This window comes from Melospiza georgiana, chromosome 7 (genome assembly GCF_028018845.1).
Source record: "Melospiza georgiana isolate bMelGeo1 chromosome 7, bMelGeo1.pri, whole genome shotgun sequence".
Classification (NCBI taxonomy): Eukaryota; Metazoa; Chordata; class Aves; order Passeriformes; family Passerellidae; genus Melospiza; species Melospiza georgiana.
In genome coordinates this window covers 17,250,872-17,276,173 of record NC_080436.1, presented here as the reverse complement: position 1 = coordinate 17,276,173, position 25,302 = coordinate 17,250,872, and the positions used below count along the sequence as shown (strand labels likewise).

General features: G+C 38.7%; 1 protein-coding gene across 1 annotated transcript in view; it reads right to left on the bottom strand.

The window, feature by feature from the left end:
* The window catches only part of CERKL (ceramide kinase like), a 52,033-nt gene extending 27,921 nt beyond the window's left edge, over positions 1 to 24,112 (bottom strand). Inside the window, exons 1-2 of the mRNA XM_058027581.1 lie at positions 23,890 to 24,112; positions 2,756 to 2,998 (exon numbers count right to left, since the gene is read on the bottom strand). Coding sequence (XP_057883564.1) covers positions 2,756 to 2,998; positions 23,890 to 24,112 — 466 coding nt within the window. The remainder of the gene's footprint in view (positions 1 to 2,755; positions 2,999 to 23,889) is intronic.
* Positions 24,113 to 25,302: the final 1,190 nt, after the last annotated feature.

The window sequence follows — 25,302 nt, the reverse complement described above, 5'->3', positions numbered from 1 at the left end:
ATAACAGCACCCTAGACCCTGTCTAAACTGCCCTTTGGGGCCTTACAGGAGCCATCCCAGAGCCAAGGCTCCAGAGGTGCATGAAGATGGCAGTGGTTATCTTACAGCAGTTTAACACACATGTGATGTACAGATCAGATTTCAGGAACACTCTATCAATGAGCAAGCTCTTCATGTCTAGCTGGCATGCACTGCAACAGCAGCAACAGCTGGCAGAAAATAAGAACTTCCTCAAATATGGGAAGATGGTGGTACATTTATTTTGTTACCCTGTCACGCACAGGAAGAACCATAATGGCAGTCACTGTGACTAAATTCTAAACACTTATATCTGTGTGTGCTCACTTACATGATATCAGGCTTCATAAAAAATTACAGCTCAGTTAAACTTTAAATTGAAGTACTCTGAACACGAAGTCAAAGCAACAGAGGGCACTCCCTGTGAAGATAATAAGAATGAACAGGGAAAAACCATTTATGACATGACATGTGCCATGACAAACACAGATCACACTGTAAAAAGGAAACTGTACATGAAACTGCCAAAAAAAATTAAATCTTCATTAGAAACCTCCAGATAAACTTTGTCTCATGCTATCACCAACAAACTTGCTATTGTTGTTCCCTAATTAATGTATATGCCTAAAAACCTAAAAACTTGTCAAAGAGTAAGGTAAACAAGCAGAAATTGAATTTATCTGCAGAGGAAACATACCTGTCAGTAATATGTGCTCCCATTTGTCAGAATGTCTAAATATTATTGACCAAATCTATATATATATGTTCTACTTTGATAAATCATCTCCTTTTAATTTGATATAGCCCAGAATCAATAAAAAAATCCTTCATGTAAATAATGCAGCTGTTAATGAAAAATTACTTTGTGATCAGACAGGTTGAGGGAGGAAGGAGGGCAGGGAAGTAATATTTACTACTTCAGAAGGATAAAACCAGAAGCAGCCAATTTGAATTCATGAACAACAATGATTCTAGCACTATTACAAAAAAAATAAAAATTTAAAAGGCTGCAGCAAAAACTATGAAAACCCACTATAGCTTCCCACAGAAATATCAGCCACTGAGAAATTAACAGAACTCAGCTGCTTTTAGTTCAGACTTAGGCGAATATACACATCAGCAACTGCTATGATGAGAGTTTCATTTGGTTATTATTATCCGAGTCCTTTTTATACCTGAAGTAGAAAGCAAGGAGAAAAAATGTACTGATCAGAGATCCAAAAAGCATCTGTACAAGGTCTGAGCTTCTAGAGAAAGACTGAAGCAAGAACTTGAAACAGCATTGCACAGAACACATTTTCGGGTTCAGGTGGCTTCCAGTTACAAAGCTCTAAAGCACAGACTGCACCTCGAGGTCAAGGCAACCTGAGCTAGAGATACTGCAGCTTTTTTTCTGTGAACATATGGTATCACTGCTCCTGATAGATGGAGAGTAATCTAGGAACAAAACAGACATTTGCTCCTTATGCAAATGTCCTTGCCTTTATGGGTAGCTGGAGATCTACAGGAATCCTGGCACTTGTGCAGATTGAGATATTTCATCATAAAGCCTTTTAAAAGGGGAAAAGGGAAGGCACTTCTTAATGCACATCTTCATTGGGAAAATCCAAACCATACTGTAAACAAACAATGCAAGAATGTACAATTAATAACTCGTGTTGTTTCTTTAATATGTGCTTGTGAAACTTCAGTAGAAGCACACCATAAATTGTTATTCAAAGTATTGTCACAAGCACTACAGATGTACAAGATTTGAATTCCGTAATCTGGCTCAGTCTTAACAATTCAGCTGGAGTTCTAATAGTGTGTCACAAGATAGACTGCTTTTCTTCTCTAATAAACTCATTTTCTATAATCTGTAAATAGAGGCACCTTTTGGAGCTAAATCAGAGTTTGGCATTGGGGAAGGGATGTAGTTTTGGTTATTTAAATCAAAAGTGTGCTACATTCTGTGCCTTTCAAATATAAACTACAGTGAAAGGTTTGGATTTCTTGTGAGGCTCCTTTCCCTATATGGTGAATATTTTTCTCATAATTTTGATAGAGCTTCCATAAAATAAAATAGAAAACCCCAACCAACCAACCCTAGAATTGGTTAAACAAAGCATCCTGAAATTGGCATTAGCCTAGGCAAACACAGAAAGATATTTTTACAGTAAAGGATTGCATCCCATCACTATTGTCAATAAATTTTGTATCAAATCAAGCAACAAAAGTCGTACAGAATCTTAAGAGCACTGCCACCTGTGAATTAATGAAGATGAGGAAATTCTCTCCCATTATGTTGCTGAAGAGTATGGAAGCCTCAAGTGGGATTTCCTAAACCATCACCAGGAAGTTCCTGAAGAGTTCCCAGAAGTGCAACTACTCTAGTACTATCAGGTGTGATGCAATTTCAAGTGAAAATATCAGCTAAATATGTTCTTTCTCTCAGAAGCAGATTTCTGAACGGAACACTCTTCAGTCAAAATAAAGAAAACCACTTCTTTTCAGTAGCTTCCAAGACTCTTCCAAAAATAACATCAATTTGTTTCATTTTTACAGATACATTAGTCAATTATTGTCACTTTCCTAGATTTTACACTTGACTATGTAAAACTTCAGTAGTAAACATTTGCCAGAAATAAGATTCATGTCTGTGTTTTAATTTCCACAGGCAAGATGTTTCTGAGCTCCAGTCAGCCTCATGCATTGCCAATAGAAATAAATATGACAGCAACCTCTATTTCATGCTTACCATTTAAAATTTCCTTCAGATGTCTAAACCATGACTGACAATGATCTTCACTTAGGTTATTTAAATGGATAGCACAGTCTGTAAGCTTGTTCTCCTCTTTATGCAAGCATTTAAAAATTGTGATACCCAACAAAGTACCACCTTTTTGCTGCCCTGCAAAACGACGACGCTTCAGTTTTACTGAAAATACATCCTTCATTTCAATAATCTCCTCTTGAGCCTGTAAAGCCACACTGGAATCACCTGTAAGGAGAAAAAAATTAAAAGAAAAGCATTACCACAGTGACTGGGAGTAACAACTAAAAGTATTGTTAGGACTTCATCTCTACATTCACTTCTTGCATCTGTTCATGCTTGCTTTGAAACTTACGGCATATCATTTCCCTCAATCATTGGTCTTTTGTTTTACCAACTTTGTTATGTATCCAGCTGTACAAACAAAGCAATTTCAAAGAGGTTATTTACTCAGCTTTCTGGTGTTCAAAAAAATTAATAAAATTTCACACTCTAAGAAACACCTTTTTAAATTCGGATTCAAAAAGCAAATTCTTTATCCTAAAGCACAGCAATCATAGCAGTCATACTTGTAGTGTCATAGTGTGCTATGACCCAAGCTGAGTATATTTTTGCATTTGATACAACCATTACCTTTTGTGTTTACAGCAGAAACATGTCAGAAAACAGTCAAGGAAAAACAGACAAATAAGCCAAAACTGTGTTACTCATCTTTGCTTTCATTTTTGATTTATGAATTCAGTTTAGAAGACAAGAAAAACAGTTTCCAAAAAGTTCTTGTCAGAGTTTGAGATCTTCATCCCAGGGGAGATTTGTGTTAGCCAAGGGAAGGTTTTGTTATCTTGGGGCTGTTATTTGCATGGATGCTGTGGCTGCAGATGCTACCACTTCATTTCCAAGTGCCTTTTGGAGATCTATCAACTGAGGCACTGTGGTACAGGCTTCTCCTTTTTCTGCTCTCTTGAGCTGCATTCAGATTCCTCAAAACCAAAGTCAAATACACAGAGCGAAGGAAAAATATCACCCTTCCTGTAGGTATCAGATTCTTTGGACACAGCAAGAAAAATTTCCCTGCTTTCTTCTTAATTACAGCAGATCTCACACAGCACATCAATAAAGGTCCTTTTGCAGCCCAAGGCAAGAAATGCTAGAAAGCAGAAAACTTCCCCAAATCTAGCAACAACTCCGGTTTCTCAAGAGAAAAAACTACAGCAGATTCTGTTTGATGAATAGTTGATACATGCTGTACTGGAGTGTTGGGAAAACTATTTTAATTGTCACCCAGGGAAAGATGGACAGCACCCCCAACTTCATTACCCCACTTGAAGCTGAGGGTTTCAGAAAGTCATATACTTTTTCTGGGCAGGAAAAAGATGACTTTGTCAATTCTCATAACAGTTTGACACTGTCATTGCTCAACATCATTTCTTAAAGGAGGCTAGGAGTGATCATTTCTCTGCCCAGGAATCCTGGATGACTTCTCCTCAGCCATGCTAACACTGCTAAAGCTCAAGTCAATATGACTTCTCCTCATAATTCTCAACCAATTCATTTTCTCCTGCTCTGAACCAAGCATGACCTTGTTATACTTCCCACATATTTTTCACCAACTTGTTATACTTTATCATCCTAATATTTCCATAAATCAGCTACTAAGGTGTAAAACTGGACTGAAATCCACTCTTAGCAGGAATACTGTGACAAGTAATTGAGAGTACTGTGCATTGAGACAGTAAACAAGAAATTCTCTGTACTGCATATTTTCAGAAGTATACAGCAAATAAACCGGAGAAAACTCACCTAAAGACTTTTTTTAAAAACCCCAACATAAATCCTGAAGTACTGCAACAACTGTTGTAAAAATATTTTCAGCCAATGTATCCTTTACAAATGAGGGAACTGAGGGGGAAGAAATACTGTATGATTCCAATTGAACTATGATGTTACACAAACTCAAAGTGGACAACAAACTTGTACTTTGTACAAACAAACTTGCTACTAACATTACCAAACCCAAGATCCTAATTTCTGTCAAAATTTGTACTGCTCTTCTGAAACATTTAAGAGCAAATAGTCTTTGCAGGCCTGAAATGAAAAACTGACTGATGATGTCCCAAATTACCTAGAACTACATAGTTTAATATCTACATTAAAGACTTATTTAACTTTTAAAATAGAATTTTTGAGGGGTCTGGTTAGGTTTTTTCACAAAGTCTCACTGTCAGACATACAGTACACTGAAAATGCCAGCACACTACCTCAATGTTTTAGGAGAAAGGAAATATAACCACAATCATTCTGTAGCAATAACTGAGCTGCAACATTCATTCATTAGAATACAAATATTCTAAGTGGGTTTGCTTTTTAAATTCTTTAAAATTAATCATATTTTGGATTTAACTCTTAGTTTTGCTGAGGAGATCATGAACTCTATTATACCAATGTTATGGATGTGCACCACATATAAGTTACAAACATTGGTCTATTTATCCCACGCAAGTCAAGGAAAATGAAGGCCTGACAAAATACTTTTTATTCTCCACTTGCTTTCATAAAATGACGTTTAGTCTTAAGTCAGGTAAGGTCTGCATTTTCTTTTCACGGCTACTTTAGCCAGTTACTTACTTGCATTTACCAAACATTCTTACTAGATAGAACTAGATTTTCAAAACCATCATCTGACTTTGCTGATTTTACAGGAATACATTTCCAGATGAATCTTGGAAAATGATATAAACTCTAGGAATGCTGAATTGTAAAAAAACATCATCCTTGAGTTTTAATTTCTAGAGGAAACATTGAATTAGCTAGTAGGATTAGGATAGCCCATTTTTTCCTAAAGTTGTAAAGAAATCTACATAAAATCCCAGGCATATTCTATAATTTTCATTTTCTCTGCTTACTGAAAATAAGATCATCTCAAATGTAGTAAAATTTTATAAAACAACTCATTAGGATAAAGAAAATTTAGGTCATAAGCTGTGTTTATAAAATATTTCTAGAATGAGGTGACAACCAAGCTTACTTGTGCAATAAAGTACATATTGTAGTAAACACTTTTTAAACTTTGAAAACCGTATTGGCTTGTTACTGTCATATTGGTTATTGCAAGCAGTTTCAGGACATTAACTGTCCTCTCACATTACTCAGAAAGATATTGGGTACCATCTGTTCTTGCAAGAGATTTAAGTGTACATCTATTAGATATCATGCTATTTATTTAATTCAGTACCCACTTCCCATTGTTGTATCTTCTGAAAAAAAAAAGTCAATTTAATTACAAGGAATAAAGATAATCTCTTCTACCAGGCTGCCCTGTCATCATGAAAGCAGAGAGGCAACCTGCATAAAGTAGGTTACAGGCGTTAGGGAAGAGCAAAACTAACAGCACTTAACATTTAACAAAGATCTAACAAAACTAGAATATATGGCACTTAAAAAAAAGTTACTATAAGCCAAGGGCTTGTCTGAATCAATCTCAGCACATCTGTCTGATGTGGAGCGTAAACAGGATTAGAGTTGGATTTATCTGCTTGACGCTAATTGTACTCACAGTTTCTGCACATGTCCACTTTTTTTTTTTTCAAAATACAGCATGAAAAAAAGAAAAATCTGCCTGGATAGATGAATTTCTAGGAAGTTTTATGCTGCTATTTATCATCTCACTAATTTCAAGCAATGAGACTATCCTATCTTTTTCCTATTTATGGTGATCAAATCTCTAATTTAACAAAAAATTATGTCTGAATCAACCAGACTGAGCTAAATCAAAAGATGAGGAACTAATACACTCAAAAAGAGTTTCATTGTAAATAGTAAACCAAATTTTAATTAGTTAAGAGTGTTAACTACTTCATGTCTACAGCAAAATTGATGAAAATATACACAAAGAAAAAATGCAGTACAACTGAAAAATAGAACAATTTTAAAGAAAATGTGCTATTTAAATATAAACACCAACACTTCAACAAGGAACCACTTTTTGGACTGTTACCTTACCACAGAAGCCCAGCATCCAGATATGGTACTTAAGGACTTGATTTCCGTAACAAATATCTGGAGTATATGGAAAATACCAGAAAACACACATAAAATGTGACAATAATACAAGAACTGGACAAAAAGCAAAGAGTGTCACAAATGCTTCCTATGACCTTTGGCAAGATACCTAGCTCTCCTGACTATAATGAATAAATAAAGCTTTTACACATTTTAGGCTCTCTGCCCCACTGTGTTCTCAAAGTTTACTTCCTTAATAGTTGATTGATATAGCTGAGTGCAGTGTAACTTAACAGAAATAATTAGAAATTTTTAAAAATCCTCAAGACCATACTAAAGAAAATACAGTGATCAGTACATATTAAAGAAGTGGTTCATTATAAAACATTTATTATAAAATTGATCACAGACCATCCTATACTGTATGAATACTACTTTTAAAATAAGCATTCAGGACATACAATAAGCATAACTATATTAATATAAACCCAAAAATAAATAGAATTTTAAATTAATTTTTGACAGTATGTCAATAAATCTATGTTTAGGAATATTTAATATAATGTCTAATGCCTATAAACCAGCCCATCAGTTACTAAGCCCATTTTTCCCTCACTGTAAATCAGCAAAGCACAGAAAGCAGCATGCAGCTGATTCATAAAACCTCCACAGTTTTCAGCTACTTATTGATCAAGAAGGGCTGGCAGTGAGAAAAGCAGATATGATCATTCTTGCCAGAAAAGCCAAGAAAAAGTGTAAAGCTTTTCTGGCTATTTAGCACTTATTTAACTACCCTAAACATGAGACAGAAAATCTATTTCAAAACACATGAATTTTGAATGATTTCTTATTGCAAAAAGAAGTCATGCAACACTTCTGGCAAAATTTGATGCTATGCCTCTTACTGTCTTCTGTATGCAGAGAGACCAAAATTCCAGTTTCTGCTTGCCAAAAGTATCCAACAGTAAGCTGAGGAGAAGGTGGTAGAGCCAGGGCCAGGCTGGGGAGGGGCTGGTTTTTGTTTGAAGATTAGTTTTACATTACTCTAGTCCTTTTTAAAGGAGTTACAGGAGAAGTTTAACACAAGCAAGGCCTAATCTAGAAATACATTTCTCAGACTGTGCAATGACCTGCTTGGGAGCAGCAAGGAGCTCAGAAAGTATTACAAGGGACTGAAGAGATGCATCTCAGTTTGTGCAGAGCTGGAGAGAAAAAGCAGGGTGCAACTACTCACTTCACCTTTTAATGGCAGCTATTCACTTGCAGCAGCAGCTGTATTCCTTCAGGGCAGAAAACTGAGCTTAAAAACATCTGACAGGGATACAACCCACTTTCATTCTCCTTCTCTAGAGAATCTTAGGGAGAAGGGATGTATTTTGCCAAGCAAATGCAATAGCTTCCTGCTAATCCCTCTCTCAATAGACACCCACCCTCCACTCCCCTGCCATGACTGTGCAGCCCAGCCCTTTTCCTGAAGTCTGGCTCTGGACAGAGCCCAGCTGAGTCAAATCAACCCCTAAAGTAACAGAGATTGCCCACTTTTCCCTGGCTTAGTCTGCTGACACATTGTTTAGTACAATCAGTTCAACACAAGTCCTATAAAACTAGAGATGCTACAAAGTCCAAAGAAAATTCACAGCAGGGAAGAAGGAAGAACTGGGACTGTCTGCTTTCATCAGCAGGAAGTCAATGTGGCCTAAGCCAATCTGCTGTGCATTTTCTCTTCCAATTGCCAACTCCCCAAAGATCACACAGATCAACAAGAGTCAGTGAGAACTGGAAAATATGCACAATGGCTTCTCTTAATGCTTCAGAGCTCTAGTGACATCTCATACATTAAAAAAAATAAATTACAAGTCTCAGAATAAAATTCCACTTTGCAAAACAATGACACATTCAGTTATGTTTCATTGGACAAGGAGTTATTCACTATTCTAGCTTAAAGTCATCTTATTTTAAACTACTAAGCAATTACAGATAGCTAAAAAGAATATTTTTATGAAGAATAATGGACATATTTAAAAAATAAAATTCCAGAACAAATTTGTACTTGATGTTTCAATTTTTCAACACAATACTAGCCAAAAACCCAAGTACTTTTCCAGTGCAAATCTCAGTCATGGGATAAAGGTTTACATTACATAATAGAATAATTCCCTTGTCCCTAAACAATTTTGCTATACTAAAAGCATGGGTAAATGTAACCTCCTACCTTTCATCTTCCTCTCTGGTCTCTCACCACTTTTCAAACGGGTCTTTCCCCAAGACACCACAACCAGCTGATTCCAGCCCCTGTTCTCCACCATATCTGTTAAAAACTATTCCTCAAGCTTCTGAACACCCCCACCAAACCACAGGGCTGTTGCACACACAGCCCCTGTGCACAGCATCCTACCAACTGAAAGAAGGGCAGCTTTAGGGAACGTTTGGTGTAGTCCTTGAAGTCTTGAGCTGGATCAGACTCAAGCTGGATCAAGACTTAAAATTTGGTTAAGTTTCACTACAGCTTTAAAAAATGGCAATAGGCAAACTTCTGAAAAGAACAACCATCACCAAACTACTTAGTTCTGGCTGAACCAAAAGAAAAGAGGATCCCATACTGTAAGAGCATAGTTTAGTACAGCTCAGAGGCTGGCTTTGCTGGAGCTGAGGCCTTGTGGAGAAAGGCCAGGCTTGGGAACTTCCCTGGGAGCATGACCAGATCTCAGAGTGACATTTGTCACCCATCAGAGTGAAACATCCTCCTGAGTCTGCTTGGTGCCCAGCAGGCCATGGAAAAGGCCTTTCCTCTTGTAATGAGGCTCATCAGACATCTATCCATCAGGCTTTCATTAGTGCCTTGACTCAGCTCTCACATAGAGCAGTGAATTGCCTTGCTTATTAACTACAGGCTAATGGCAGAATTTCATTAGAAAAATATACTGACACTGGCAGTTTGAAAAGAAGTCAGATAGCTTATTGAATGAATACCTCTGCAAAAAAAAAAAAAAAAAAAAAAAAAAAAAAAAAAAAGTGTGATTGAAGCTTTAGCAGAAGGCCTAACACTGTCCCAGAGAAAAAGCTTCACATTCACATTAAGGAAGAGTTTCCCCCTCATTCTACACGTACGTTTGAGGGAGATGATCAATTTAAAAATAGCATAAAGATCTATCAGGAATAATGCTAGAACAACAAGGTAAGCTGAAAGGAAGCAAGGCAGACAAGGACTGATTCCCCTCCTGAAGCATTTGAGAGGATGCATGAAGCAAAAGCTTTGCTTTTAATAATTACACTTTCTTATTAATACCAGAGCAAGAAAGAGGTCACTGGAAATGTACTATAGAAAGCTCTACATTTTATATTAAGAATATGGCCCACATACTGCCTAATTTCATAATATGATTTGACAAGTAGCTGCAAACCTTTTGTTTAGTGGCTTAAACTTTGAGATTTTTCATTTAGTAAGTAAGAGGACGTATGGTAGAAACTTCAGAGTAACAACATTTTAAAAAGTGTCACCGATTTCCATCATTTCCCAAAACCTCTGCAAACATATGTATCATATAAAATGACTAGTCTTACACAGACCAACCCTACATCCATCATAAAATGGAATTTATTTTGAGAGAGATTTCTCAAATAAAGAGAAGACTGGTATCTAGTAGCCCACATGATTTAATAGAGTGGGCTAGCAGAGCTGAAATATACTAAAGAATTCCCAAAGAGGAAACATGAGCCTAATTTTACATTTCCTCAAAAGCATCTGACACATACACAGTGTTTGGTACCCATTAATTTACGTTACAATCACAGCAATTACTTCTGTCATTTCAGAAAATAAGGGAAAGCGGAGAAACAAATGACTTCTTATGGCCACACAACATTACTGAGTTTGATTAATACAAGTTAACAATTACTTTTACTTGGAGCCTTACTTGCACCAGATCTGCCTCAGCCTCAAATACAGATTTATAAACCATCCATATTGCTGAATATAAGTGGTCAGGGAATTCATTATGTCTCAAATATCTGAATTTTAGTCTCTTCTGGAAAAGGCTTTCAAGAAAAATTTTCTTCAGGAAAAAAGAACCAGCGGCCTCTTCTAAACACAATTTCCTTCTGTAAACTGTGGATAATTCAAGTACCCTAGCAAGTCATGCTTTTAGTTATCAAAGCACAGCTATCAGCTGCTAGATGACCTCATCCACAAATTTCTACATGTTTGGCTTTATCCTCATTGATGTCTGGTCTGTTTCTTTTTTTCCAGAGATTTATGAAGGAAACTCTGTGATCCTTTGTATCAGTGTATCTGCATCTCCTGCCCTAGCCCAAGGGCAAGAGATGGCAATAGCACCACCAGAATCCTCTGATAAAAGGCATAAAACCCTTCCCTCACCCCAATGCTCAGTTGCCACTTAGGAACAGGAAGAATCAGGATACACCACTTTGCCTGCAGGGGTGAGTGAATCCTATTTTGTTCATGTACACCACACTTGTAACAAACTTAAAAGAAAAGGGCCAAACCCCCCCCCCCCCCAGAATTGTATTAGACTATCTTTATAATATAGATTTTCCCCCCTTTCTCCTTATGAAGACTGTTCATGTTTCTCTAACTTTATAAAATATTTTGTCTTAACAAAAACATAATTTATACTACATGATAGATGTACAATACAAAAATTACTTAGAATGCAACACCAAATTTAAAGTATTCTTAGTCAATTGTGCAGTAAAGAAATTAGCACTTCATATAAAGAGAAGGCCTAAAAATGCAACACTCCAGAAGCTTTCCAGTATTACAATTATTTTTATTATCTGGAATTGACTCCATTTGCAATGATGCATAATTCTGTGACTGAGGAAATTACAATCTCAGACTGTCATAAATTTTAATTTTTTTTTTGTAGCTTAACACTACGACATGGCTCTCACAAAAGATTTGATACCAATATGATGTGACACAACTGAACCAAACCTTAATTTCACTCACAGTGAGAAATCACAGGATTAAGTAACACTGTGCAGTCTTTTAGAAAAGTTTATTGCTTCCAGATGGATGCAAGTTTCCTTTCAGCACTGATTTTATCTTCTGTACACAGGGTGCCAATGTTACTATAAATATAGTCAAAAGCAGTTATAAAGATAAATTATTAAAATATTGACATAAACAAGCTCATACAATAGCTCCTCTCTGCACAAAGTAAGGACAGCTACATTAGAGTGCTGTCTGTCTCACAAATGTTCAATACAACAACACGCACTCCCTTTTCAGAAATTACAACCCATACATGAACAAGCACAAATTTCCAAGGTATCCACAGAATGATTCTGAATTCCAACTGCGTGCTCTTTGCCCCATGTTGTGTAGTGCCATGTGTTTCCCTGCGTGGTGCCACCAGGACACCCACCTGTGCCCGTGGACCTGCACTGAGCTCAGGGCAGGCTCACTGCATCGAGCAGCAGCACTGCTGCACACACACTGCAACACACCCGTGTCAAAGGAAAACTGGAGATAAGAAATATCTCTGAGCTAATTTAAATTTTGGTACATTGCATCACACACATATAAAGTCTATCAACAGGTCTACACAATGTTTAGCAGAAAAAATAATACTAGGGAATATCTGATTAGTCTATAAAAATTGTATATATTGCTATTTTAAAAATTAAAATACACTCAAAATTATCAGGTGAAGCCCTTAGAGTTGTTTTAATATCTTATGTTATACCATTTAGAAATTATAATTCTAAATTATAATTTCTATTACCATACCTAAAACAATATTTTAAATGACTCATTACCATTAATAAATGGTAATGAGTCATTTAAAATATTGATTGAGATTTGCACGAGATTCTCAAAAATCTGGAGATCTCAATTTTGAAATGTGACATAACCAGTCCATAAAGTAGAATAAGTTAATGCATGCCAGAGAACATGCAGAATTCATAAAATGCTTTATGAATAAAAGGTCAACATTGAGTATCATGAAATTCAAAATTAGGTATAGAGATAACTTGCACTTCTATATCAATCTAAATTAGTATACTAAATATATATACAGAAACTTACCTATTTTCTGACTGCTTTAAAACAGAGCTACTTGCCAAAAAAGCAGCCAAAAAAACCCACCCCAAAATGCTCCACAATGTCTGCTTTCCATCTTGGCATGCACCAAAAACTTCCAACAAACCTCTCCAATGTACTTTAAGCAAGTCCTTTGGCATCTACCACTAACTCCTCCTATCTCCAGTATGGTAACTGCACATGCACTTCACATTTACATATCCTGGTACTAAGTACTAAAATCAAACAGAAAGATTACTTGACATATGACAACAAATACGATTGACATATAACAACAAACAAACAAACAAGCCGTTTCTGATCAGTCTTCACTGTTGAATAAACATGTCAGCTGACAAAGATGCGCTTCAAATCTCCCATAATACACACAAATTTTTACTCCCTCAAAATTTTAAATGCTAGCATTACACCAATATGCACAGGGATTACCACTATGAGGCTGAAGTATCTTACTTGCAGATCCTACAAATTTTACTCACAGCACCACAATCCTGCATATGGTTGCAGAGTCAGGGAGCAATTCCCATTCAGAGCACCCACACAGCAACAGAGAGATGCATCTTCAAACTCCTCAGCATGCACTTGCACAGTGTGTTATTGTTATATTCCATGCAAGTTTTCCTCTATCTCAATATTAAACCTATTTTTCTCGTTTAAAAGTAAATTTAACAAGTATTAGTTCTTGCACATATCCAGCCACACATTACGCACCATACAATAATCTTTGACTTAACCATAAAGGGAACTGTGCAATAAATTATCACCACCTGTGTTCAAGAAATGATCTGTATTGATATCTTGGCACATATCTTTAAGTGGCTGACAAAACTAATGGAAATGGATGTTTTGTATTAAGGGTTTTCTTCTGTGAACATAAGAAATCTTCTCAAACACATTTACGGATAAATATAATTTTTTCCATAAATATATTTATGGAAAAATACCATCAAAGCATATTGAAGTTACACTTTTTCCCTATTCTGAAGTTGATCAAACTAAAACATTTGTAATTGTTTCAGACTCTTATCCTATACAAGTCTAACTATGTCTTTGGAATTTACCTTCCTATCTCCACAACAAAAAATAAATATATAAAAAACCTCAATACTATACATAATTAGAAGCAGTCATATGAACAATATTTTCAAGGGAATTATGGCTAAGAAATTCAGGTTTCCTAAACATTCTGCTACTGCACTGTAATACTTAACCAAAATTTAATAAAATGAAATGGTATTTTGTTAGGCAAAGAACATACTTCTTTAAACTGTATTGTTCCACCAATAAAAAGAAGCACCTTGCAAATGGAAGGCTAGGCAAACTGAAGTTAAGATTTTATCATTAAATCTTGCTTGGCACTGCAGACACTGGTGGAATTGCAGACTAGTGATGTGTGTGCTTTTACTCAAAATATCATTTAAATATAATTTAACTGGTTTCTGGTATGTAAGAGCAGCAATACCAGGACAGAGCAAACGTCCATCTGTGCCAGTATCTTATATCAAACCATAGCCATAAGCAGATGCTAACAGAAGAGAAGGAATAAAGGAAGCATTTATTCTGTTTCCCACTAGTACTTTTCCATTCCCCACCTGTTTTCATTTGGGACACCCTGAGCTGACTGTGGTTTCTAAACATTTAAGAGCAGTAAAATGAGGCCTTCCATATCCATCTGAATCCACAAAATCTTTTAGCATTAACAATCCTTTGGCAGTAAGTTTTACAGTTCTCTTAGCTATCCATTTGGTTTTCAGCCTGGTTCTGCTCAGCCTTATTAGAAGCACCATATTTCCATATGTGCCCATCTCCAGTACCTTCCTTTCAGACCAAGAAGTGCCAGCCTAGTCTGCCACTCTCATCCAGAAGCCATTAGGCACCTTTACCCATCGTCATCCCTTGAACCTTCTCCAGTCCCACATTGCCTTTGCAGACACCAGAACTGCACACAGTATCCAAGATGTGGTTAAATAACTGCTGGTTTATAGAGCATACAAACATCTGCTTTAGCCTCTACTTACGTTCTAATTATCCTCACCGTAATAATCCTAACAACTGTTTAAGTGACAGATGACATTTTGCACATGATAAACTATAATCACACACATTAGGAATGGTATAGCTACAGCTCCTGATCTTTATTCCAAGCTGATGGCATTCAAGCAAGAGATCAATACACTAATAATTACACTATGTGTAATTCTTCCCACTCTTGGACTCACTGTCCTGTTGCCTGGTCAAATCTGTAAAACTGCCATGGCTTTGAAGTTGGGCTGTAGGAAAGAAGTTACTTTATTGCTCTGCTCCCACATAAAATCAATATTGCTAAATGTTGATGAAAAAAAACAGTATCTGTTTTAAGCAAGACAAACATTTGTATACATATAAATCATTGTAAATTCAGTACTGAATTTCTGTGTGTACCTTCCCCAAACTGTTTCCATAAAACAAGTGAGACCTGGGGACAAAATTTCAAAACCACCACCTGCTCATTTCCATCATATTTTAAATAATTAAGTACTCAGCAAATGCAAATCCTAAAAAAAACCCCATCTCTTATTTAATTTTAACTTGTACTACAATTAAAAAAAGAAACAAACATTGATCAGGTACTCATTTTTCTACTAAGCATTGTTTCCCAAACCAACTCCAGTTACTACTGGCTCTGTTTAATGAGTGTGTTGCAGTCAAGTGTCCAAGAAACATTACATTTGACATTAAATACTCAGCATATTCTTTTTCCTTAAATAAAAACAATACAAAATTAAAAACAGACATCTGTATACAATCTTTTGTATACATGCAATACATTTAGGTTCACCAGAGAATGTCAGCTGCAGAATCCACGGAATAAATTTGTTCAAAGTTTGATGTTGACATGAGTTACCACCATCTATAGCCATCTAACTGTTAGTGTATTATTCACTGGCAGCACAATAATTTTGATCCCTAGCTAATCACCTCACTCCAAGTTAAATTACATAGATGTGACAGAGCAGGCCTTTGGGAAACCCAAAGCCATCCAAGTGTGAAATCTTCCAGTACCTTTCTTGACAGAGCATTTTGACAAGTCTCCAAAAGGCCATGCAACAAACAGGAGAGCAGGGAGAGGACTTGGACAGGAGCAATCTCATTTTGAACCATCTTCAGATCAGCCAGGCAAAAATGTGCTATTTTTACATAGAAACCCAGCAAGTCACCTTGAATTTTTTTCCCATTTTCTGTTAGCAATTTATTTACAAGAATTTTCACTACTTAGAATTACATAGGCTTTTTCAAAAGTCATTTTCATATGTTATTTTTAAGTGAGAATATTCTATTTCTACTATGCTGTACTAAAACAACACGGAAAAATATAACTACAAGATAATTTTTAAACTTTTGTCAAATGACAGGAGGGTGATATAACAATAAGCACTTAATTACCCAAACTCAGATCAGTATGTGCAAAACAGCATTATATTTAGTCATAAGGATTTCTTGCTGTTACCCTTAACTTGATCATTCACGTGTCAAATTTTGTTTTTCCAAGACTGCCTGCACTGTGTAAAGACCTGTTTCCAGGATACCTATAATTGTGCAGAACATAACATCTGTTGCTTTGCATTTTGAGAGCCTCACAAAGAATACTTTCCTATATTCACTTGAGTGTATGGACTGGCAGAACAGATATATTGTCACAGTTCAAATAAACTGACAACTACAGCAACTATTCAGTACTGAAAAGCATCCAACTAACTACCATCTGACGTTGCTCAAACAGGCAACAGCCAGGAAATTCAGAGTTCAGCACTGAATTCTGTTAATGAACTGACCATTTGTTTAAACTTGCAGCACACAGGTGAGAAACAGCCACATGCTGGACTAGAAACCTGTGAGTTACACCAAGTCATTGAAAAAACTGTTGTAAGTGATTTAATATATTCCTTTCAAACTAGGTGAGAAGCTGGGGAAGGAGGAAGTTCCATCAGATCTTAAACATAAGTGAATTGTGTTTCATCAAATCCCTTACAGGTCAGCTACCAGACATCAAATCTCACAAAAAAATTCAGGCTTACAATTTCAATTTTTTTAACAACACATGGTTTTACTGTTCAAATCTGCTCTTCAACTAAAGGGGGAAGAGTTCCTAAATTGCAAGTCTAGAGTTCCAAAACTACTTCCCTAGAGAAATAGTTTGAGATGTACCATCCACACTTTTAGTCCCCAGACACCTGTATTTTTGAAACAACCTGAACAATTGAATTGGAAAATATTCTAGTCACTTATTTCAAGTCAGCAGTTTTAAAAGTTAAAAAAAAAAAAAAATCACAACCCCAAAAATTGACAGCTAATGTCTATGAGACAGGAATCAATTTAGAAAAGGATCCTGGTAAAACCTATAGCAGTCACAGCACTAAACGACAAAAAGGTCAAATTTTGAAAGGAAACAGCAGATACCACCACAAAACTAGCAGATGTTCCTAAAGGATCATCTGTACAAAAACATAAGCATATGTGAGAGAAATCCAACACTATCACGAAATCAGTTGGTGTCTAACATAATAGCAGTTCCTTATGGCAATATGGTAATACATGTATCAGATACTCAACACATTATGGTTTTTTGTCTGCACATACTGCTACAACATAAGTCATAAAAACCAGGACCACTGATTTCCTCAAAAGGAAAACATTAGTTCCACAGCCCACAAATGTTAAGGTACACAGACTACTCTGTTCTTCAGGTTATGTTCTGACATTTTCAGCCACTTAAGCTTTTTCATAAATTGTCTTAGTAGGATAAAAATACCTTTAGAGAACTGCATGTCCTGAATAAATACTTCCTTCTAAAGGCAGTGCATAACATAGCCAGGCATACCTAAATGAAACAGCAAACAAAAAGGGATTTCTTCTATCCAATATCTATTTGTTTGGGTTTTACATAATTGCAACAGTATCTATTATTTACCTGCTGCTTCTGTGACACAGGTAGTTAACAAGACATTTACAAGGAGAGGAAAATGGTTTCTCTAAGTTTAGTTTTATTGATTCCAACAAGAGCAGATGACAGACTTCCCTGCTTTTATTTCTTTTTTGCAACTGCAGAAAAAAATTCACTTTCATGCATCTTCCAATTAATTACGCCTAAAAGTTAAGATAAGCAGGCAACATTTGATGCAATAGAAAAAGACAAAGGTGCATAATAGAGGGTACAGATTTGGGGATGATATGGTAAAAGGATAATCAAAGAAAGAATACAACAGCATCTAGGATCTGAAAGAGGGGCTAAAAGAATTAATGTTTCTGAAGGGCCAAAAACCAGGATAATTAAGAAACTGAGACAAGAGATTCGACTGCATATCCCTACTTCAATAAGGGATTTGACTGCATATTCTTCAATAATTTTGAAAGAACAATAATTTACACTGAGAAAGGGACTCAGTGTTACAGCACCATTGTGGATATGAAAACATCACTAGCATGGGCATCAAAGATTGGTTAGCATATCAACTTATTTTTTAATATACACCATGATTCTCTCCATCATGCTCTGTAAGCAGGACCATCATTTGACTCTTGCACGCCTTTGCCCAAAAGGCATAGTCAAGAGTGAACTGTGAACAAGATAATTATGGAACCTTGATACCTTTTTTTAAAATAATTCACATTCTACTCCTCATTACCTCATGATGTCTCCTCTAACTCTCCAGTGATTCCCCAGGCTGTATTACACACCCCCTCACTGCACAGCACCACCCTGCACGTCTCCCTGTTTTCCCAGGAACAGCTCCAGTGTCCCCTCCAGTCACTTCCATCCCTCCTGCACACATCAGCTGCCCCAAACCCCCCACACTCCCATAACACATCATCTCAGCCCCACCACAGTGCTCCTGACTGCCCCTGATCCCCACCCATCTCCCTGCAATCCCCTGCTCAGCCGCCAAAACCCAGCCCCAGCCACGCCTGGCTCGTTCCTGGTGTGCCAACTGGCCCATGGCTGTGCCAAGCACCCAGCCTGGCACCAGCCTCGCTCCCCAGGCAGGCAGAGGAGAGCAATAAAGCAAAGCACAGCCTTATCTCTAATAATACGACATGGCAAAGACCTAATTATTACACAGTGCTACAGGAGAAACAAAGGAAAAAATCTCACCCACAAAAACAAAACCCAGCACCTTTATCCAAGCCTAAAACTTGCTCAGTTTATGGCCTACAAGAGCTTTAAGATAACACAAACCACAAATTCATCAACAGAAAGTCTTACATTAAACAGGCTATAAAGCAGACTTACTTTCCATGAAAGCTAAATAAATCCTGTTATTTCAAATTCCCATAGCATCAGAATCCAGCTCACTAACACAGGCAGAACTTAATGTGTATGCAAACCTGAACACACAAATACAATTTTCAAGAACTAGCACAGAAACTTTTTTCCTGAACAAAGTTTTAAATATCTGATCACTCTCTTTGGAGGTAGAGAATTAAAGTGCATATAAAAGGCCCTATTAGGTATCCAGAGGATGTTAGCCCTTTTCAATGTAAGCAAAGAGGTGGATAAATGTGTGAAATACAAGAAAGAACAGAAAGAATGAAACAACCTAAGTTGTGCCACAAACACGTGAACTGATCTTCCGATAAAGGAAAAAAAAAAACCACATGGACAGTCAAGATATGTTCAAAAGTCCCCTGAAATAAAGAACAAAATTTAAGACTCCTTTAATTAGTGTATCCTATTTCCACAAATACTTTGCAATTTCCACAATAAATTGCAGATTAGTAAATTATTTTGCAGCTTCATACAGCAGTTTTCTAAAATACATTAATTTTACAGACTTCCTGGAAAAATATTTGAGTGCTTTATAAGTTTAGATACCATGGGATTGTTTAAAACTGCATGCTTTCTTCCTTCAATTTACATCCTAAAATGTACATATGTATATAAAATGTCACATATTTATGTGGCACATGTCACTTTCAGTTACACTTCATATTTCTTATGTCTCTTCCTTAAAAATAGTTTTTCTGTTTGGATAACAGATAAGCCACTTAGAGAAAATATGTTCTCTACATGTCAGAAGTAGAATCAAAAGCTTTGAATTCAGTCCTCTTGGAACTTCAGTAATTCACATTTTGTAACAGCCAGTTTCCATTTCCATTATTCCTGACTGACCGATAGACTGACAGATGTCTTACTTTAGAGATCCCAAACAGACTATTGGTATCTATTTCAGCCACATCTGTTCCTAAATAGCCTTGGCAACAGGCCACTATGCACTCGGAATTAATTTTAAGTCCTTTATTGCTGACTCTTTCACTGTTGAAATACATCAGTGATTTTTTTCCTTATTGCTGCACTTAGATAGAATATCTGTAAATCTATATTTTAGATTAATAGCAACAAGAACTACAGCATGCTATAGAAAAGAATACTATACATAATATATTGATTAGTTTAAATTCATTATATAAATATATAATTTTTATTATTGTTTCATTCATTGTGAAATGTGTCTTCAACAGTACATTAGCCTCTGGATTGCTCCAATATCTTATTTTCTTGTTTGTTAAATAATTTAGAAATTATGTTCAATTACTTATAATTAAAAAGAAAGTTTTATCCAAATTATTACTATTATTATCCAAATAGCCCAGCCCAAAGGCTGTCAGTCAGAGAATAACTTCACGTGCAGTTTAGTACACTACACACACACAAGAAATTACACTTATAAAGTTTATCAGGATGATCAAAATCCTCCAGGCTTCACATACTGGTAAAGCACTGGACAATTGCCAGTTTTGTTACATTTCCTACCTGACAGAAATCTGCTGAAAAACTGCAATTATTGTTAATCAGGAAACTCTGTGGCAAACTTTAAAAACATGCTGGAGGCTTTAAAAATTATCAGAATTACAGTCTTTATTTAACAACAAAAAACCTGTGTGCATAAAGAGGATACAAATGATCTTCTAGGAACTTAGAAAAATCACATATAATATTCAAATCTGTACTTAAGATCGCTTTTGCTGCTGTAGTTTTGAAGCAGCACTCAAAATGAGAACCTCCACAGTTCAGGGCTGGAATATTAATAGAGAAGTCTTGCCTTTTTCTTAATTTCCATTATTATAGCACAGGAATGCCACATAGAAAGAGGCTAGAGAGAAAAACTACCAACTACTGCCTGTGAGCTCTGTGTCTCATTGAGGCACCCAGTGCACTGTTAAAGGCAAGCAGCCAGCTATGGGCCAAGGGTTCTGCCTCCAGGGAGGAGAACAGGCTCAGCTGAGCTGCACACCCAGGCTGGAGCTGCAGCCCTTCCAAGGGGGCCCTGAGCTGTGCCTCACTTGTCCACATTCCCACCTGACACATTCCACAGGCTCCACACCCAGCCACCTGCCCAAGACTCACTTCTGCCATAAGCTCTGTGAAAAATAACACACAAAATTCATAATGGGCCATGCTTATTTCAGAGGTAGGAACTTTGCTGTGGAGTGAACAGCAAAGGAGGCCATCAAAAGTCATCAGCAAGCATGGGTAGCCAAAAACCTCTTGGAGACAAGAGCTGCAGAACTCCAGGACAGAGTAAAGGAGGAAGCCCTCCTGATAATCAGGCTGCCTAGAGCCCCCAGGAGCAGCACAGCGGAGCAGAACTACACATACATACATCCCTGTGACATGACTGGGCCCAGGCACAGCAGATGTCCCCTGCCTGGGGACTTTGAGCTGCAGCTTTGAGCTCTGGTGGAACCTGGAGGAGCCAAGGCTGCACAAAATACCACGTGTAAGAACAAACAATCAGAACCTCAGAGCTGTGGATGGCAAACGACAACTTCAGCAAGACAGGAATTCATCTGGAGACTATGGGGGATAGAAGGTTAGGAAAAAGGGAACAAAGCAACTACCTTATGGTTCTCTGATTTTGACAGACTGTAGCAATTGTCATAGAAAAAAGACCTTTCCCTAAAATAGGAAGAATTGCTACAAATGAGTCCAAGCAAGATATTCTGCAGTGCTTGCAAAGCATGAAGACCTGGCTTGACCTCTTAGAGCCTCAGGCAAACTACATGAGGAAGCTTTTGGGCTGGAGAGAACATGCATAAGCCAAATCCCAGTGGAAAGACTTGTCCAGAGATCCTTTAGCCATCTCTGAACACTCCACTGCTGTACTTATCTACGAATGAGACCCTACCACAGATGGCTCCTCCCAGCACCGGGACAGAACACCCCAGGGTAAGTGCTGCTGGGAGCCAAGAATGAGGGAAAGAAAAAACATTCAAGCTCCAGAACCTGCGTTTGACTGCTGCAACTGCAGCCTCTCAAAAATGAAACTATTCAGCAGCTCAATGCCACATAGTATAAAACCAAATAACCAGAAAAGAAGTTTCAGCATATATTTAATACATGTGCAGAAAAAGCTCAAATCCTGATAAAATTGGCAGCAGTTTGTCAGTGCTGCTTTTCATAGGACTCCTGAAGTCCTGCCATCTGCTACAGGTCTGACTATAGGCACTGCTAACGTCATTACCTCTCAGGAGCTATGAAAAGTTTCTGATGTGTGGATGAAAGCAGCTGAGAGGGATGAATTTTTCCTAGGAAAACAAACAAACCAAACCAGCCAAACAAAACAAAAAAAGCCAAAACCACACAAATTCCAAAACACAGAAAATACTCCCCATCTCTGGAAGCATGAAGCAATATACACCAGAATCTATTCTTCCTGTCTGCACCTTAATATCCTTCCCTGATGACAATTACAAGACAATTACAGACCCTAGTTCCTGATATATGGCAATTTAACCTACATTAAAGGAGGCAGAACATAAAGTGACACTCATATTAGAGCTCTACACACAGAACTAAATAATTAATAAATCACACTACAGATCACATACACAGAGACCTGTAGATAGTCCCAAATGAGAAGGAAGAGAGCCTCCAGCGCTAGCAGCATTACCCACGGCACCCAGACCGGCTCCCCAGGAGGAAGGGCTGTGCCCCACACCGGGTGTGGGGGCGATCAGAACTCAGCAGTCCGGCTGCAAAGCAGGTATTTCAGTGTGAGTGCAGCACTGCATTAACACGGTTACACTGTGCACAGGAGAGGAGTCAGCAGCAGGGCATGACTGTGTACTTGATCAGTTTCCATAGCTCTGCTATCCCAACATTAAATGAACCATAATGACTTCACCTGCGAGCATCTAACTACTTCTTTGCTTCACTAAATGCTGACTCTATGGCGATGAGATCTTACCTACAGGAACTTTTAATTTCTGTCCAATACACTTCTAAAATAAATGTGGCATTTTAAGCCTGGACAAGCAAACCATGCCATCCCGGAAGGCAAACACGCTGCCTGGAAACTGCATTCCTGAATACAACTTTGACTTCTCTTTTATGTAAACACTGGGAGGTCACTGAAATAAACAAGGATGTTTAGGAGTGTGTACGCAGTTTTACAACTATATGTATGTTTCAACAGTTTCTAGGAAAAAGGTATCTATTTGGATATGTTCAAGCAGCGCTCCTTTGTTTCTTAAACTTTCGTATATAATTTGTTTCACTTGATCAAATCCTGTAACCACACTTTCTCAGCGTGTTGCCGTGTGAACGCCATAGAGCAACGACGACCTGCAACAGAAGCCTCATCACAAAACTCAGACACATCCCGCAAAACCATACTCTCCTCTCTGTGCTCTAGCTTATGTACCTGCCAAAGAGTATAAGCCGGGAAAAGTTGATGCCGCAGAAACAAAATCAAATCCTCTTACTGCTCTGCCTGGGGCTAAAGAGGCCATACAAACATGCTCTCTACCTTCTGTCCCTTCCGTATGACCCACCAAGAAGACAAGACTCTTGCCAGAGAGAGCTGGTTCAGGTACAAGACACTCAAAGCGTTATGAACAATTTCTTTTTCTTTTCAGTCAGCAAAGTAACCCCGAAGGGAACAGAGGTGCCCGCAGCACTGCCTCTAAGCACTCTACTGCAATCCCGGGTTAGGGTGCCTGTCCCGCGCTGCCCGGAGGGCCCCGGCCGCCTCTCCCCGCGGGCCCCAGCTCGCCCCGCCCTGCCCCGTCCCACCTGTGGGGCTCTCGGGCAGGATGGGGCTCCAGCGGAGCCGCCGGGCGCTCAGCACCACGTCGCAGCTCCTCTTGCCGATCTCGAAGATGCCCCTGAGGAGCGGCTCGTCCCCGGCCCGGGCCGGCGGGGCCGCGGCCAGCGGGGCCACCCTGCGCCGCCGCTCCTGGGGCGCGGCCCGGGCGCGGCCCGCCGGGCGGGGGAGCGGGGCGGCGGCGCCCGGCATGGCGGCAGCGGCACCCCCGCTCCGCTCCGGCCCCGCCGAGCGCCCGCGGCCCGCCGGGCCCAGCAGCGCCCGCCCCGCCCCGCAGGCGGGGCCGCACCGCCCGGGGGCCGGCGGGAGGGCGCCCGGGCCGGGCCGGAGCTGGGGCCGCGTCCGTGCCTCGCCGGCAGCCGCGGGACAGCGGGCTCGGCTGCCGGGACAGCGGGACAGCGGGACAGCGGGACAGCGGGACAGCGGGACAGCGGGGCTCGGCTGCCGGGACAGCGGGCTCGGCTGCCGGGACAGCGCGGGCGCCCCGGCGCCGGGCAGAGCGCAGGGCGGCACCGGCCGGCCCCGCGTCAGGTGCGCTGCCCGTGGCGAAGAGCGGCCCGAAGGCACTCGGGCATCGCAGCGCTGTGCTCTCCTCAGTTACTTCTGCAAGGAAGGAAAGCTCCCACTACAGAAATTAATTTTCCTTGTCAGAGTGCCAAGTCTTCCACTTTTCTGTTATCATTAACAATATTGCTGTTACTTAGCTTCAGAAAACTACGATGTAAAGTTCTAATAGCCCTTCTAATAGTACTAAAAAGGCTGAGTCTTTCACAAGTTGTGACTCTGACATAACCTTAATGTAAATACCACGCTGGCATTCCTGCTGCAAAACAGATTATTGCCATAAACCCGGGTGGAGGCATCATCCAGCTGTACCTTTTATTCATAAGAATGCAAAACATTACATTCGAGCAAACTAGTGACTTGGAGTCTGCTACTCACTCGTACTAGAACAGATTCACTGTCAAGTGGGCCAGTGCCGAAGGAATACCCAGGAGGTTGCGTCATCCCTCATCCTCAAAGCTTGAAAGCAAGGGAGGAAGACCACTTTACTCTTGCTCTATGAATGATAGAACTTTACTGCTTGGAAATACGACAGTTTTACTCACAGCTGCTGTAAGGTTCACTGGTGACAATCATGTTAGAGTGCAGGGCCAACTCCCGTTTATAAGGTGCTTCTGAGCCTGTAAGGGCTAAACTTGGACAATTATAAAGTTTTATAATGTCATGGTGGCTTGCTAGGGCGTGAAAAGGATATTAGTTAACAAAAAGTTCAGTAATTTTAACTTTAATGTTTGTCACAACACAAATGTAACTGTCCTCCTGAGAAATAAGCAATATATTGAAAACATTGCCCTTTGCTGATGGATACAAGATACAGT